This window comes from Bacillus rossius, chromosome 1 (genome assembly GCF_032445375.1).
Source record: "Bacillus rossius redtenbacheri isolate Brsri chromosome 1, Brsri_v3, whole genome shotgun sequence".
NCBI classification, from domain to species: Eukaryota; Metazoa; Arthropoda; class Insecta; order Phasmatodea; family Bacillidae; genus Bacillus; species Bacillus rossius.
In genome coordinates, this window is record NC_086330.1 from 155,941,201 (window position 1) to 155,960,228 (window position 19,028).

A 19,028-nucleotide genomic window follows, 5' to 3' on the forward strand; every position below is an offset into this window, starting at 1 on the left:
CGACGTTCTAGCTGAAATTACCACAATAGTTTTCGGAACAAACACTATTTTCAATCAAAAAAAGTCCGTGCATCAAAAGTTCGTAGAGCAGTGAAGATAAATAGGGGAATTCCTATACTAAAACACTAAGGACGTAAGTGCACATTTTTACTTCTAATTCTGTAATTTTTCATGTTTATTCGTGGTGTTTTGTGCTGAATGTGTTAGTTAAATGTTCTTGAAGAGGTGAAAGTGTTTATTTAAAAAAATTTGTTTTCTTTGTATGATTTAGTTAGGGTGACGAAAACTGGATCAATAAAAACCTTGTATTGCTAGTCATACCTGACGAGCACTGGTACATTTAATATTTTATTTAAAGTTGTGCTAAGTTACACCCTAGAGTTCTTAAATAATATTGGTTCTTTGTTGTTGATAGACAAAGTACATTATTATTATCAGATCCAGTAGTTGTCACCTATGACGACTTCCGATGCATGTGTATGACGACTTCTGGGTCGGAAATTACTTTACTTTATTGATTGCAGAAATTGTGTAGGCATTGTTGTTTACATTAATTTAGGGGTCATTTAATATATATTTTGACATTAATAAGTAAATTAAACATTGTAATGTGTCTCGTTCTTTAATTACAGGGCAAAATGCCAAAACGGAAAATACTGTTGTATGAAGAGTCAGCCATGGAAGCTGCTCTTAAAGATGTAGCGAATGGTATGAGTATAAAACGAGCAGAGGAAAAAAATAGTGTGCCAAGAAACACATTGTCCGATAAACACAAAGGCAAATCGCCCTTGGGTAGGAAGATGGGCCCTGATTCATTTTTAAAGTTTACTTCTGATACCGCATAACATGCTATGTTATGTTGCAGCAACGAATCGAGTCGTATTGCGTACGCGTACAGTATGACGTCGCGTAAATAATAATAAATAGAATATAAACAATTAACAATATTTGATAATTAAACAGTTTTTGTTAACCAATAAACAATTAAATCTCATTAGAGCGGCTTTATTATATCTCTTTTAAGATAAGAACAAAAAAAAACGTGAAAATACGCAATAGTGAAAAACAAAAACATACATATTTCTAATTTGTAAAAAACTACTTTGTTACGTTGTTTCTGTTCCAATCTCAAACTTTGTCTACACACATAATACCTTTAATAAACAGTAAAAAAACTTAGACGAGGAATTTCCAAATTATACTTTACTTAATAAACAAACATTGTTCTTTGTAACGTAAATTCATCGAATATGCGCACGCATGCGTAAAATATACCAGAAATGCGAGTAACAAAATGCAGCTGTGTGTAACGTTTCGTTACTCGTTACTAGACGGCGCACCCGTTACTCAGTAACGAATACATACGGTTTGCTACAGCACTATATATTTTCATGTTAGTTGTGCTGTCCCTCTTTGTTCCGTGAGTGCTGTAAGTAAATTCAAAATTTAAAATTTAATGAGGATTATTCATTATATTACTAAACGATCGTTATGAATTGCCATTTTGATGTTTAAAATATAGTACCAAATAAAATTTGAAGCCCAAATAGTACAATACTATCATTCTGGATCCATGAATTAAAACTAATGCAGCCGAAATCGCACATGACGACTACTGGCACAAACATGTGACGAACACTGGCAAACACGAAAATTTGCATGACGACTACTGGCTCGAAATCACACTTTTTTCAAAATTATAAATCTACAAAAATAATTTGTTTTTATCGAAGAGTGTTGGATAGCATTGTAGAGTAAAGTTTGAGGTTAAAAACAAACATGTAGGGGCAGTAATACACCTACAAGGTTATGTACAAAATTTTTTTTCTCTAAAACTCTTCTTAGCATGACGACTACTGGTACATTTACCTTAAATCATTATCTCTGGAATATGTATGTTAAAATATGTATGTTCCTGTAAACTGTAGAAAACTTTGTTTTACATTTGCTTGTATTTAAATTTGGTTTTGTGAATAAATTTAAAACTCGCTTTAATAAAAAAAATTGAAAAAATCCTATAATTGGTTTTTTAGGTATTTGTGTGGGTCCTGAATTTTGTGCCACTTTTAGTTAATTTAATGGCAACAATATTTTTTTTTAAATTTAGTCTGTTAACATTTTTACAATGTATTAATTCTAAGGGGATTTCTTATGTAATTGAATTTTAATGCTTTAAGATTCTTCAATTTGTATTTTCTCCAGGCCTCCGTATTTCTAAATCTCTCTCTCAGCCACCACAGCCGTTAGCCTGTGCAACTTTTTCACGTGCACTGAGAGCCCACACCAGCCCATGCGTCTCTTCATCACATTGCGAACTACATGGCTGCTTGGACTAGCTTGCCGTGCAGCGCCATCTCACACGTCCCGTCTTGTGTAGCGAGATGTTGCATAATGCCATTTCTTGCAGGGGCAACACAGCTCTCAGGAACTCTGGCATTTTTTCCAACCCTCACCTGACTACCATTTTCTCGCCATGACAACTGCATGTTTCTCCTACTCTTCCCCATGGTGTATTCTGATTTGGTCCACCTTCACATGCAAAATTAGTCTCCACCTGGGGCCTAGTTTTATTCCCCACTGGTCAGAATCTCCCTCCCCCCCATCCCCCCAATCCAACACTCTCGGCTGTTGAAGCTTTGAGACTTCCGCTGATGGAGTCCTCTAGGTCCTCTTGTGGCAAGTGCTAGGAATGAAGCCCATCACCTTTGTGCCCTTCCAGGCAAGTTAACCACATGTTCCAGCACAAGAGAGGCATTTGTTCTCGAACGGTCTCCACTATACTTCGTCAGTGCACGAGTTAAGTTGTTTGTGATCTGTATGTAGTTATGAAACGAATGCATGAGTACTCCCAAACTTTGCTACTTTTTTTTTCAAATGTAGTTTAATGCTTCTTTCTTTCTTTCCCTGGATTGTCTTTTCAACAAAATCGGCATTTCCACCATCATGGTGTGATGACTGACCTAACCACAGTTTTGGTAAGTGGTAGCTATTTTTTTGTAAATTTTATCCCCAATAAATTTTCTTTTGTCTAAGAGTTGCCTGCATATCTTTTTTGTGCTTAACTCTTCTTGGTTCATTGTGCAGTGGGTGTCACCTTCCTCCATATACTTTCTGACCCATCTGTACGACTTCTATCTTCTGATTTCAACATCAGCCATCATTTCGTATTTCAATGTGTGCTCTGTGCATCCACCTCAAGTCAGCTACTGGCCTGCAGTTTTTTCAGCCACAGGTTTAAAATTTCTTTGTTTTTCAAGTCTAATAATTATTGTAAAGGGGCCCCTCTTTTGAAAATAATATGTTTATTTAAAATCTGTGCTACAGAAGTGCAGAAAGTTTTTTTTTTTTTTTAATGAAATAATTTAAAATAATCCAAGCAATAACTATCAGTGTTAATATTTATTTTTAACTGTTCAAATTATTGTAATGTTATGGGGGGGGGGGGGGGTAATTATAAAGAAGACAATCTTTCAGGTAGTATCTCTTTTAATTCTAGTTCCCCGCAAATCTAGTAACTCCCTAATAATAGTAAGACGGTCCATCAAAGACATTTCAGCATTTGTGTATAAGGTACTTCTAAATGAATAGACATAAAATGTTACATAATTTATTATACATACCTCCACCCTCTGTGAACTTTGCATTAGTATATACTTAAGTACTAAATCTTTCTATTTCAGTATGCAAATCACTTCAACAAATTAGAAAATAAGAATACAAAATATTGTAAATTTCATTCAACTAAATTATAGGAGGTACGAAGTCTGTAAATAGCCGCATTAATTTTCAGTAAGGCTATTGTATCATAGCAGACACAATTAAGATGTTACAGTATATACTGTAATCCTTCTGTTTGCTTGTTGGGAAGGGGATTTTATACACAAGGGGTTTCAGTTCTATTATGTTTTGTTTCAGGGTAAATGCCTTAAGACATTGAAAGGTCACACCAACTACGTCTTCTGTTGTAATTTCAATCCACAGTCAAACTTGATTGTTTCAGGGTCTGTAAGTATTATTAAAGTACCTATATTGTTAATTTCAATACACATATTTTTTTTCCTTCAGGTTTTCTGTATGACATGCATTATAAACTAACAATCATGTGTGTCCAAAATAATGTTTTAAATTGATCTTCCCCATCGGAAGAATTGTTCAAAGAACACATAATAATATGTTGAAATACAATTTCTTTGTTTCTCAGTTTGATGAGAGTGTGCGAATCTGGGATGTTCGGACGGGCAAATGCCTTAAAACACTGCCCGCACATTCAGATCCTGTCAGTGCTGTGCATTTCAATAGGGATGGTTCCCTAATTGTTTCCAGCAGTTACGATGGTCTTTGGTAAGTGATTAATTTTTTGTGATTATTTTTCCTGCATGTGAACTTATCAATTCTTTCTCGTGTTATTAAAATCAGGCAAACATACAACCCATATTTTTTCACTGCAGATATCAAGTGTTTGTGCTAGTAATTGTGTGTTCTTGCTAAGATTGTGCTGCAGATAATATGAGGTGTCGCTGACATTAAGAGCAAACTCTCTAAGTACAAGTTTTTAGAGGCAAAAGTGTAAATATTTATTTCTATGATTATCATCAGTGCTCTATTTAATTCTAAAGCAAATTTCCATATATATTATATTTGAAGCCTATTCTTGTGAAGTACCTCAGTCTTCAATTTATATATTTCAAAAATTATAAATTAGGTCAATCAAGTATTTTTTTAATATTTACTGATGTTAGATTGTTTTCTTTATTTTCATAGCCCACAGCCTGGCGTATAGTTAGTTATACACCTGTGAAAATTTTTTAATAAAATACCTTAAGAGTTACAATATAATAGATACAATTAATTTGATGGATTAAAAATGTTTAATATGTATTTTTAATGTTATTTTTTCATCATATCAAAATTCAACCAGATGTTAACATTTGCTGATTGTTGGTCGGGAGTGGGGGTTCATTTTGTGAACACAAATTTGCATGTATTTTGTAATTCATCAGGTGTACCAAACTAAAACTTGAAATCATATCATGTGAACAAAGTATTTTGGTGATATGCTAGCAACAAAACTTTCTTCCTTGTTTTTAAGTTTATAACATTGTTTTGTGAGTGGCATACTTCTCAGATAGCAACTGGACAGTATATTCAACCAAAATTACTTCTGCTTGGGACTCAGTGTCTTTCATCGTCAGTGTAAGAATCCAATGCTGTTCTTGGTCTGGAAAGGGGGGTGGGGGGGTAAATCCTCTCCCCCCCCCCCCCCCCCAAAACTTATTTTGTACAGCCTACAGGTGCAGGTAGATTTTGAAGTACCTATTTGTTCTAGATCACATTCTGGAAACTTCTAGAATATTGTGGAATATTTTGAGAACTTAATGTTAATCATATGTTTTCCAATATTCCAAAATGATTGATTATATGATTAAACATTTTTTACATATTTTGCCTAATAAGTGGTTGTATAATTATTTTTTTTTGGAACAAGTTTTATGATAATGTTTTAAGTTTACAATAAGTTTGAACAATTTTGTTATTGCCCATAGTAAGGAAGTTAGAAATTTTTTTACCCCTTATTTTTTCAACCCCTGCGCAGTAATAGTTTGTCTCATTGATTGTTTCAGCCAAAGGTTTTAGATAATATTCAGGATTTTAAAATAAATTATAACCTATTTAAGAGTTTACCTTTTTTTTTTTTATAGTGTGTTAGTAAGGAAGTTATGAATTTTTTTACCTTTTACCCCTGATTTTTCCACATTTTGCAGCAATTTTGGTTGTATCAAAAATTGTTTCAGACAAAAGTTTTATATAATAAATTTTTTGTTTTACTAACATTTAGAACGGATTTGATATTGTGCATGTTATGAATTTGTTTTGTCCTTCAACCCCTGTTTTTTCCACTTGTCGCAAGAATGGTTGTTAATTGAAGATAGATATTTCAGACAAAAGTTGTTGATAATATTCATTAGCTATATAAACAATTCAAAGGTATTTGATAGTGTGATTACCAAATGAGTTACAAATTTTTTTGTCCTCCAACCCCTGTTTTTTCCACCCCTCACAGTTATGATTGGTCTTATTTTGCCCATTAATAAACTTCATCCAGATTTTACATAAAAAATTCTGTACACACATTTTTGAGTTGATGATGGTTTTGAAGTTTATGGACAATGAAACTAAAATAATTTGTAAAAAAAATTTCCAAGAGTCACATTATGGTAATATCTAAAATAAGTAATCTTTATTTGAAATCTACCTTAAATATAATACTTAAGTACCAGATATTTTGTCGGATTATTTTCTCATATACAATACAAAAAACATTTTTCCTTGAGGGTTTATGACCAATTGTCTGCAGCTGACATACACGTTGTTCCCCAACACATCTTGTATTATCTAACCATTTTAACAATAACATGCAAAATTTTGGTAAAAAGGTCACAAACATGCAGAAATTTTTTAGGTTTATGTTTTAGTATGCAAAAAATTCCTGTGATATTTTGTGAAGATTCTCGGCATAAATAGTATGTGTAAATAAACTCAACAGTGAAGCTATGTGTACCACCTGTGCCCTGTAGTTGAGTTTCTACCGTTTTCTTGCAGCCATCATTTCAGTCCCAAATATGAAATGTGAACACACATAAAAAGTACCTTTGCTCACCCTTCTTACCCACACTGCCTGTTAGTATGTGGGCTGATTGATTTTTGTTGTGCCACAGTCATCCAACGAACTACTTTGGCCTCAGGAATAACATTGGCCTTTCAGGGACGCAACCAGGAAGGAGGTCCTTGAGGTCTGGACTCCTTCCTTCCAGGATTTAAAAAAAAAAACTAAGACAATATCACGATTTTAGCAACCTAACTACGTAAGGTTTCAGAGATATTATGTTGGAAGGATTTAATCCTTAGTAGGCTACAATAATGTATTACCTCCCTTTTAGCCTGACATGCCTCACACTCAAAAGCAGCAGGAATTATGTTTCCAAGTAGTCTGTATTTAATTCCGGTGTGTGCACGTGTTTTTGTTAACATTTCGTTCATACAAACTTGACATGATTGTGATGTATTTAAGAACTATATATACTAAATAATTGACTACAAAATAATGTATTTAAACCATTAAATAAAAGCCAAAATATAAAATGTCCAGTTTTCTTTTCTCAAACCAAATCCTTGCTTACATTTCTATGTTTAAACATTTGATTCTAAAGGCCATTATTCCCTGGGATTTTAGTGTGATAATCAATTTTCTTTTAAAATTCAACTAAAAAGAAAAAAAAGGTATAATGGTTAAATCTGGCCCCTCCTTCGCAAAATCCTGGCTACGACCTTGGGCCTCTTCGTGTGTTAATTCAGCTGGAAAGGGAATACAAAATGTTGAGTTTCTTGGCAACATTGCCTTAACTTAATTGATTGACTCAAAAAATATAAGCCTTAAAAATACTTTTAATATTTTATCAAATGTTATATACTTATATTCAGTTCTGATATTTTGAAAAATATTATAAAATTATAAGGTCTATGTTTGTTAGGTCTTCCTAAACTAAAGTATAAAGTACATACTTGGTGCCATTTTGTATATATTGAGAAAATTGTACTTATTCCATTTCCATTTCCTCGTGTAAGGTCAAAAAAAATCACTCACCGGGCTAGTAACATTAGTAGCATCAGTTTATCTTGAATACAGTGTAAATTGACTCATCAAGCATATAAAAGACAACACTCACTTTAAGCCAATACTTTAAATATTTTGAGTTTGATGTACAATGTAAAATCGTATGTTTTGATGATTTCATAATATTGCATAAAATAGGTTTTTTGTGTTCACAGTTTATGATAACAAGTATTCAGGCTGAGCTTAATTAGTTACATCATCTGTTAGCCTTTTCACACAATTGCAGATGTTAAGGCAAACTCATTAGTTTAGAGGTACGCCAATCCGTCACTTAGCACGTCTTCATATTGCACGAATTCATTTAGCGCAATGTTAATTTTACTTCCCCAGTCTTGAATAGCACGTCTGTAAATTTCAGTTACCACAAAATCGCCACAGGCAAAAAAATGTCGGGCATGATGCCACAAAGTCTGTTTCAAACACAAGCAACGTCTGCCCATTCGTCTGCTGGTAACTGTACATGCGCAAGCACTGCAATTTGAATCATATTGGAATCATGGCTTTCAAGTGAAAGCATAATGCATTGTGTTCAAGTATATGAGACAAAACTAGAAGTATTATCGCATGCAGAATGCCATGAAGGCACACTTATGTTGGTCGCACTTTAGTTTTAAGCAAGTCCACTTTGCTCACAATAGTACAAAATGACTCTATCAAACGTTTATATAAGTCTGATGCTGTTTGTACTAGTGGGAATATATTTGACAGTATATTTCGGAACAGAAATGAACAGATGATTCACATGGAAAAGATTGTTAAATGAATGGTGCAATGAAACAAAATCACGGGCCTGACAGGATTGATGTGAACTAAGAAGTGATACACAAATAAGCACTTTAATTTTTGAAAAGTTAAGGGAAGGATTGGTGTACAGTTAAATTCTGTTAGAAAGTTTGTGAAAGGACTTACAAATGTAGACCTTTTTGCCAGAAGGTTTTTTAAAAGTGTCCATGTTCTCTAAAGATCTGGAAAATCTGGTAATGTCATGACTCAATTTGTACATTTTTACCTCACATAACCTGTTAACTAAATAATATTTTTTAAGCACTAAAAATTTACTTATTGAGGTAGGTACCAATACCCATGTGCTTAAGCTATTGATTATAGGTCTCTGCTTATTTTTGTAATGTAAAAGGTTTATTTACAGGCTTCTATCTCTGATATATTGTGGAATGTTTGCAACATATTTTTGTTTTGTTTCTTGTATGTTAATTCTTTAAAGAACATCATCCTGTTTGCCTACAGTCGAATATGGGACACCGCGTCTGGTCAGTGCTTGAAGACCTTAATAGATGACGACAACCCGCCTGTATCATTTGTAAAATTCTCTCCCAATGGAAAGTATATCCTGGCCGCAACTTTAGATAATACACTCAAATTGTGGGACTACAGCAAAGGCAAATGCTTGAAAACTTACACAGGCCATCGAAATGAAAAATATTGTATATTCGCAAACTTCTCTGTTACTGGAGGCAAGGTAATGTAATATGTACCTTCAAAATATGCATGCAAGATACTATTTTTGATTAGTTATGTTGTTATGTATCATACTGTAACTTTACGAATTGAGAAATTTAAATAGTTCAGTTAGAGTTGAATGTATTTCCCTCTCTATTTCTTATTGAACAGAAAACTAATCTTATATTGAATTTAAAGTAGACCACTGATTGGTTTCTTTTAAGTGTGTTTGTAGTTCAATTTTAGAAGATTTTTAACGGACTTACTTAACAAATTTATAGAAGTATGATATTAGTGATAGAAACTTGAAGTTGTAATTGCATTTTTGTACTTGTTATTGTTTTACAATAATCATTTTAATTAGGAATTATCACTTACATATGCACATTATTTTAACTGTAAATTCTTACTAAATAAAAATGACAATGGCTCAAATAAAATGTTTCCTCATTTGTTCGGTATTTCAATATATATGTATGTGGGATTCCAAATACTAACAAATGTAATAAAAAATAAATTATTTTGATAAATTTTAGTGATGGGACAAATCGCTCTCATTTCAGAATCTAGGTTTTCAAGGCCAGTAATAAAATAATGTACAAGAAATAAAATAAATAAACTATTATGTTAAAAATTTCAACCCACTTAATGTTTGTTTTTCAAATTTTGGTTCCCAAATTACGGATATTGTAATTGGATTTACTTACATATATACAGTGTAATATCTTAGGAAACTGTTATATGATATGAACAAAGCACAACTAAAGCTGGTAAGTTTCATAACTGTCAGTGCTAATTTTTTTTTATATTACTAAATTTCCTCCTTTCAAATACTAGAGATTAATGGTTTTCGAGGATTTGACTGGCCCATGCTTAGTAATTTTATTAACACTTAAATACTGGTATATATTTTTACAAACACAGACAAGACCAAGACACGCGCCAGGTTCAGAGCTGGCCGGCAAGGGTCATCGCTGACCCCTCCCCCCTCCGCTCCCCGCGCATCGTCCTGCCTCGGCGCCAGTAACTATTGCTGAGCGGCCTTGGGAATTCCGCTGGCAGCCACGCAGAGTCGCGAGAATGGACACCAGCATCTGACTCGTAGTAACTGCTCAGCTTAGTCATTTCCTTCTAAAAGAAACTTCTATCGTTCTGTTGTTGTGGCAACCAAAGAACAAGGTTGCTAAGAAAACAGACTGAAGACTGAATTTATAAGAACTTGGAGGAATGAAACCATCTAATAAACAGTGCTTGATGCATGAAGATAATAAAACGGAATATTCAACCAAAGAAATATGTAGATGAGATTCCAACAAAAATTAAAATATAACTAAATTAATGACTCTAGCTGCAATCAGATGTGGTATTACCAGGTTGATCTCGTTCACTTACATACATGTATCATCAAATCAAAAGGTAGATTAATTAAAAATAATAGTTATTATAAAATATGGGAATAATAACTAAACATGCTCACTGTTTACATCTTTGGTGTTCCTGCTGCAATGTACCTGGTTGTAAATCTATTCCCTAAATGGACAAGTCAATGCTGAAGGAGCGCACAAGTGCCATAGGGAAATGGATATGCCATTTCATCGCAATTTGGAGGAGCTAGAGATCAAGCTATGCAGAGAGGCTGAGGAACCCATCCCAGCTTCAACACCACTGCTCCCCTCCCCCCTTCATCTCACTCAACTAACCATCAGATGACTGAGGTGAGAATCCCACACCAAAGCACTGACTGGCATCTACCCAAATCTATTGCTCTCAAACAGGGATTCCTCAATCACCCAGATTATCCGTGATCTGGTCGAGGACTATCCAACCTCTACTAGCTAGCCAGGCTAGTTTCGCTGCTCCCTCAGAATGGTCTCGCTGCAAAAGCCACCACTGCAGTACGTGTCCAACTCCATCCAATCAGTAGAATACCTCAAGGATCAGCCCGTATTATTTCCAGTTTAACATGATACTAGTAGATGGCACAGACTCTGTACCAGTCCGTAGGTACCTGAAGAACTTTGCTATCCACCGACTTCAAGTACCACAGCCTAGGGATTTTACAGACGATCAAGGCCTAGTTTATACTCCAACTGGCATAATAGACAACCACACTGTCATTAATATTACCATAGCCAAGAAATCAGACGTGGAAATCAGGCTTTTGAGACCTAACTGCCATGAGGGTATTGGTAGTCGAACCTCCAGGATGGTTTCGTTAGCATCTGCTGTGCCCTCTAAAATCAGCACGTTCACCCCTCCAGTACCCCTTTCGGCAAATGAGGATGCCAGAATAAGGAGTGATTCCGGCAGAGTCCTGTTCGTCAAACACCCTATTAATTTACCCTATTAATTTAGCACTTGTCAGTGTTTGAACTTTTTACCAATTGACTCATCAAGCTATATAAACAAATGTAAATTTTAAATGGATACTACGTTTTATGCTCAAAATTTCTTAACCAAGCCAACAATTTTTTTAACTGCATCATGCTTCCCATCTTTTATTTTATTTGTCTTAAGACACGCTGCCACATTTTCATAAAAGATTCACAATTGGTGAAGATGGAATAAATTAAACTTGTGTTATCAGCAATAGAAAACACTTAGTTTTTTATTCTTGTAATTGTGTAATAGTTGGCAAACTAAAATATTTTGGGATTACGTAAGTACGTCTAAAAAAAACTCTAGAATCGCAAAAAAAATGAAAGTATTTGTAATTTTTTTTTGTTCTTCAAGACAAGGGCACCAACAGACACATAACTGGGAATGTTATGTAACTTTAATATATTGAATACACAGCTTTAGCTAGCACTAAACATGAAGTGAAGTGCTAGTGTTTTGGCACTTTTTTTTTCTCATCAGATCCTATTTGAACAAGCTACATCTATGTTACAGCAGTGATTGTAAACAAAAATGCACATAAAGTATAAAGTAAACCTTTTAACATGTTAAACTCCGCAAATGAGATAAGTGTTGGAATAGTTCGGTTTTTAAACTCTTTTTTTTTCATTTATTGAAATTTATAAAGCAAACATTATAAGCAGAAAATGTACTATTCGTGAAACGTTATATGCAGGAAATAAATACAATGTCCTTAAGTAGGGACTTTTGAAATATAACTTTATAAGCAGAAACATTATATCTGGGTTCTACTGTATTCACATCAAACACCCTTTCCGTAGACCTGTTGGATTCTGTCTCGGATACTGAAATCAGCAACGGTACCGACACCTCAACTACAGCCCCACTCCTGAGCTCTTCTTTGACACAGTAATTTTTTTTTTACCATAGATATGTTGAAGAAAGTGTCTTGGGATTTGATTGATTAAAAATAAAGCCAAACTGTCATCAAGTACTAAGCTATTAAGGAATTGAAGACTAGTTTTTTGGATGAGTTTTTTATTATGGGATGCTGCTTAATCTTTTAAAAAAACACCATGAAAATGAGAGCCCTGCTACTTTCTCACTGCTGTAGAACTAATGCAATTCATTGATTGCTTAATTGCCTAACTTTCTCGATGTACTTTGTAGTAAAGGTTCAAGAGACATAAAAAGGTACATATAATTGATATGTTAGTGTACTTCAATTTTTCTGCATTTAAATACAATAGTAAACAGATCGTATAAAATTATCGGTATCAGAAATCTTTATATGTATGTAGAAAATTTCATCCTTTTATTGCATGTTGCTTTTACATGGCTGTAATACATGGTGCATTTTTGATATCATAATAAAATGTTATAAATATAAAATTCTGTAAATTAAATAGGAAACTTTCTGTTAATTATACTGAGGGGCTTCTTCTGCAGAAAATCATCTTATTTACTCTGCAGATGTAAACATGCAGCCCAACAAAAAATACTGTTGGTAATTGATATTGCTGTGCAAAAATGTTTCTTTGTAAAGAATGAATAAGCAGAGTTTTGAATCCATGCACCTGAAAAGTCCATGTGTAGTCCAAGTAGTGTGTAGTATATTCTTAATATTGTAAGTATATCATAAGTATTAGTACATTACGAAAAGCACATTGAAGGCAAGGATATACAAACTTATTAAACATCTTATTGTTTAATGTACAAGATTGCAAACTTTATTTTTGTGTACATAACCAGAAAATAAACTCGTAATTTTAATGCTTATATCAGACTGGTCTTCCCAGACAAAAACATCTGATTTTGCTTAATCATCTCCCAAGGTCTTCAAGACCAGATCATTACTTTAAACAACCTCCTCTCTTTTGAAATGGTTGTTAGTACTTAAACCAGTGTTTTGCTAAATGTATTCCTGCAATTTGGTACAATACAGGTTTTTTTTTTTTTTTTTTTTTTTTTTTTTTTAACCATTCATATAGTTTGATTTAAATGTTACCTTCAGCCTTAACTTAGATAGCTCTTCTTGAAAAAGATACTCATTACAGCTAAGGTAAGCAGTAAGCAATGTAGTCTTAACACAAGAAGGAAGTTTCGGCGGGCAATTTAAACGTGTTTATTTTGTTTGATAGTAACTTTTTTTTTAGACAAATTTTGCAATAATGGTAACAGTACTGTTAATAATTTTTGTTAAATTTGGTAGGGTTTTTATATATATTACTGGTTTAAAATCAACCATAAGAAGAAAATATGTGCATGCTTCTCATTGTATTTTGCTTTTTATATTTATTTTAACAGGAAAATATTTACATTTTGCCATTTTGTTATGTATAAATGGATATCAATTTTGACTGTGTGTTGATATCATTGTTATAGCAAGACTTTCCACTGACAATCTCAGTAATGTGTATGATCTATGTAGAATATTGTAAATCGTGCTTTTTTTTCCAGTGGATAGTGTCAGGATCTGAAGACCACATGGTTTATATATGGAACTTGCAGACAAAAGAAATTGTACAAAAACTTCAAGGCCACACAGGTATGGTTTGTGTATTTTTTTATCTTTTGTGTGGTTTATCCCTTATATTTTTACATGATTTCTCTATATTTTTAACTCTGAACATTCCGTGATATTCTGTATATTGGTGGCAAGCTTTCAGGTATGTTTTTTATTTAATAATTGATGTATTTATTTGTTTGTAACATGCCTGTCAACAGTGTAAGTACTTCCATTCCTTTTTTTATTGTGTTAATTTTAGGCTTTGTTGTTAGTTAGCAGTGCGAACAATAAATGTTTGTGCACCACCCTAGTCGGTTTGTTTTACAAAATGTAGGGATGATTAATAATTTATTTAATAGAATTATTTCATAATTCTGCTGGATTTTTTTTTTTTCACACAATACAAATTTTCCATTGTCGTTTATAACATAGTGAAATGGTTTGTAGTTTCTTTTTCTGTCATCACACTGTGCCATCTCTTATTGTGGTTTGCTTCCAAGACATGCAAAGTCTAGAAGTGTTATTCTTTGGGTATGTATGGTTTAATAATGCAAGAACTGTGATTATTTAAAAGTGTGTATTATCAAATTCAACTGTTTGTTAATTGTATAAATTGTGTGTGTTTTAATTAAATGTGCATATATTTCAATTTGTTTGAATGTGCTTAGGACCCAGATTGTGGCACTAAAAACTAATTATTAAATTAATTTATTAAAAAATAAGTAAACCTTTTAAATATTAGCGTAGCCATCACTGCAGGAGTTAAACATAGCATCAATTATGTGACTCCTTTTATCCTCTCTCGCATTATTAATGAATTAAATTATGAATTATTGTTTAACATCTCACTGACATTGAGATCATCAGACATATTGTGGGGAAATGATGAGATGGAACATTGACGAAATGCATTTGCAAGAACCGCTGAGCGCCCCCCCCCTCCCCCCCTCCCCCCCTCCCTCAAGGATAGTAGAGAGAGGTGTCTCGATCCCATAAGAACAATATAGACAGCCCGACACTCCGCTCTGACGTCATATGCAGCCCCGCCGTTCCCAGCCGTAATACTACACCTGCTGACTGACGACTTTCTCTTATCAGCTCGGCTACGCAATACTTATAGTATTTCATTTATGCTTTGTTGATTACTCTTATTATAATTGTTTGGATATGCTTTTCAAATGATAACATGCTGTGACTGAAAACAAGGATGGATAATTAATTTCAACATATTTTTTCAGTGACAGTAAAAATTTTTAAAATATCTATGATGAATCCATGAATTTTTAAAAATTAATATGATTAATATGTAACTAGTAAACAAAATGGTTTATTTGTATTTATTTCTCAGAAAAATTATAATATTTAAAATAATTGCATATCAATTTCTTAGTGTTTAATAAAAGTAGCCATAGCTCATTAAAAATTTTGGGAATGTTTGCAATATAAATAAACTTAAGTTAGATTTAAAAATAAATTTCTAACATGAATAGAGCAGTTTTTCGTGTAATCTTTTCATCCTCTTTTGCATCATACTCGAGCATTTTCTTCACTTTTACTTCGTCAAAGAACAATGCGTTCAAAGTCTAGCTAGCAACGAAGAACGTGCTACATTCAAAAATTCAAACATGTTTTACTTGGATACCTTTTCTCATGTCATCGTTGAAGAGTTGAAAGTCCAGGCAATGGGAAGTTAAGTTTCTGTTTTAAAATTAAATAACATCGCGTACTGAAATAACGCAAAGTGAAAGCGAGAGCTATTTCCTCATTGGTCCAGTTTACTCTTTTTTTCAACGAAAGTAATAAGTCAATTTGATTTTTTGAAAAAACACTTGAAAGAATATTCTGCATGCAGAACTCTAACGAAGAACGGTTTTGTTTGTTTGTTTTTAATAGTTGTGTTTATTATTATTATTATTATTAACTTCCAAATTTAAAACGGACTTTCTTTCAGCAAGAAACAAATTTTCTTTAAGAATTTGGATTTATTTCCTAAGCATTTCAACCGAGTCATTGTTAGAACAAGACTTTGAATGCTTTAACTGACTTCAAGAACATGTTTCTTCCTCACTTACATTTTCATTTGAATCTACTATTAATTTACATAGGTAACAATTTTTTTTTTTTCCCCTGCATTTAACTCGGTCTTCTCGGCACACACGACTTTCCAATGTTTCTACAGGTGTTGTAATTCCAAGTTTTAATGAAGGTACAGCATTTGGTTTAAGATGTCTGTTAGCGCATGTATTTAACAACTCACTCAGCTTTCAAGTCGGGCTCGTAATCATCTGTAAAGTGCTCTGAACATATGTAAGTTGTTTTTGGATTCCACTCACCATCATGTCGGCATTTCTGAACCCATACTTTCAACACATGATCATCGCGTGGGAATCGATGATATTTTATATGATTTGTTTCAGGTAAATATTTTGTTTTTACGAAACTATTTGTACACACAGCCACTGTACACCGCGTACCTGGCATTTTAATGTTTAAATACAACTTTTTAACAGCGTTTAGTCTAACAAAACAAATTCACTTTAAATTTGTGTTCTTAACATTTTGCCTGCTAGTTATAATTAACGAAGCACCTGTGCACTTATGATATAAGCAACACTAACATTTTATAACACACGCACTCTCAATTAAACTCCTCACAACAATAACTCTCCCTGCATTACGCAGTAGTTTGACACGTTATTACGAGCAGATGTGCTTGTAAACAAAGTAACTGATAGGAGCGGACGGGCTGGCAAGCCAAGCCGGGGCTGCAAGCGACGCGATGCGCAGAACGATGCGCAAGTGATACGAGGCAACCTCTCTCTACTAACCTTGCCCCCCCCCCCCCCCCCCTCATCTTCTCATTCCGTTACTGATTGTTCTCTATTGATCTCAATGTTGAGAGACTCTAAACCTTGTTTGATCATTCATTCATGGGAGTTACAGGAGTTTGCTATAAGTAGTTTATTGTGCAGGGAAAAATATTAATTCCTTCTGTGCAGAAACATCATGCTCAAAAAAGTGCAGTACAGTTGAGACTAGGCTTGATGTTTTTATTTTGGGAACAATTACAATGAAAAGGGTTTCTAATATTTTCTCTTTTTTATGTATATAAAAAATATTTTAAAAATTTAAAAATCACCACCTTCAGGTATGCTTTATAAATATGTTTTTCTATTTTGTAGATGTGGTCTTGTGCACCACGTGCCACCCGACCGAAAACATCATTGCATCTGCGGCTTTAGAGAGTGATAAAACTATAAAATTGTGGAAGAGCGACACATAACCAATGTGAAGTCACGTGTGAAGCGTGTGTGTGGGTTGGACAGTGGGGGAGTTCGCTGAGACAAAGCATTTGCAGTGTGTGTTCCTACAGTTTTTTTTTCTATCGAAAAAAGAAAAGATTGGCATTGTTTCTTTTAGTGTGGAAGCTATCAGGACAAGTCACAAAGGTGATTGTATTTTATAATTTTGGTGGCTAGTGAACGTGAAAATTCTAGAAGATAAAGGAATTTAAAATGCTCTGGAAATGCACAAGCTACATAAGTTGAGGGTGTTTTGAGTCAAACTAAGAACTGTTTGTGAAAAGTTCAGTTTTAGGTTATGTGTGCTACAGTAGTAAAAAAATAATAAACTGTCATTAGAAAAGAACATTTGATAGTTTATGCAGGTCATGATATTTCTTATTATTTTTGTGTGTTTGTGTTAAAAGACTATGTTTTTACTATGCAGCTTATAAAAAGTTAAACGTCAAGAATTTTGTTATTGTTTACTAGCCACCCTAATTATTGTACATCTCTTCAAATGTTATGTGGGGAATATTTCAAATTTTTAACTTTTTTGTTTCTGTTTTTGTCACCCCGAAAAACTTATGGTTTTTAAGGAACTTTAAGATCATATGAACACATGCAATACTCTGTTGGTTTTATGAGAAGTAGTTTTCTGTATGCAAACGTGTTAAGACTAGGAATCACATGCCATATTGATTCTTTTCATTTTCTCCTCATTAGTTCTAGTAAACTGCAATTTCTATAAATGTAACACTATACCTCTTTTGCATTTGTGGTTCTGTCACAAATTTTGTCAATGGATATTTAATAAATGTAAAAAAAACTTGTTATACCCATTATATAACACTTAGTAAATACCCATTGAAAATATTTGTGATTGAACAACATATGCAAGAGTGGTATAGTATAAAATTTACAGAAATAGCTCTTAACAAATAGTAACAACAAGGAAATTAAAAAATCAACATTCATTGTGAAACCCAGCCTTAACAAATGGAATGACTGTCTTCAATTTTGTACAAATTCTTTTATTACACCATAAACATTTGTTTAACAAGGGCTGTGTTCAAATTCATTTTCAAAAAGGCCAGTTTTAGGTAGATTTCAGAGAAATACTACCTATTGTATTCATTACCATGGTGCGACTTTCGGAAAATTTTTATATAGTTTTTCATTTCATGGTCCATATTACCCAAAACCATGGTCAACTCATAAGTGTGTGTGTAAATATATATCACAATTTTGTGGACACAATAACTGTCGCAATTTTTCACAAATCACTTCCAAACTAATACATAAAATCTAGTAGGGGAAAATCTCAGTCAAAGTTATTAATGGGCAATATCCGACCAAAAGGGTAGAATGGGGAAGGTTTTTTGAAAAACAAAAATCGCTGTAAATACCATAATACGGAAAATATCACATCTGCTTGAACGTATTATAACTCGTAAGAGTAATACCAAAATCTTTTGTCTGAATAAGTTTTTATACGACCAACCATAACTGCAAGGGCTTGAAAAAAAAGGGTTGGAGGACAAAAAATCATATCTCCCTTCATAGGCACAACATTGAATTTGTGCAAATTTTCTATTAATCTAATAATTTTTATGTAAACTTTTGTCTGAAACAATTTTTTATTAGATGAACAATTGCTGCAAGGGGTTGAAAAAATAAGGGGTAGAATTTAAATAAAATTCATAATTTATTTACCATGTTCACTGTTAAATCCATACTATTTTATTGT

General features: G+C 33.3%; 1 protein-coding gene across 2 annotated transcripts in view; it reads left to right on the top strand.

Annotated features, from left to right (window-relative positions):
* Positions 1 to 18,341, top strand: part of LOC134546324 (WD repeat-containing protein 5) — a 36,783-nt gene extending 18,442 nt beyond the window's left edge. For both annotated transcript variants that reach the window (XM_063389089.1, XM_063389090.1), the window contains exons 5-9: positions 3,916 to 4,005; positions 4,202 to 4,341; positions 8,918 to 9,149; positions 13,949 to 14,036; positions 17,180 to 18,341. In XM_063389089.1, the coding sequence (XP_063245159.1) occupies positions 3,916 to 4,005; positions 4,202 to 4,341; positions 8,918 to 9,149; positions 13,949 to 14,036; positions 17,180 to 17,280 (651 nt within the window). In that variant the 3' untranslated portion in view covers positions 17,281 to 18,341. The remainder of the gene's footprint in view (positions 1 to 3,915; positions 4,006 to 4,201; positions 4,342 to 8,917; positions 9,150 to 13,948; positions 14,037 to 17,179) is intronic.
* The last annotated feature ends 687 nt before the right edge of the window (positions 18,342 to 19,028 follow it).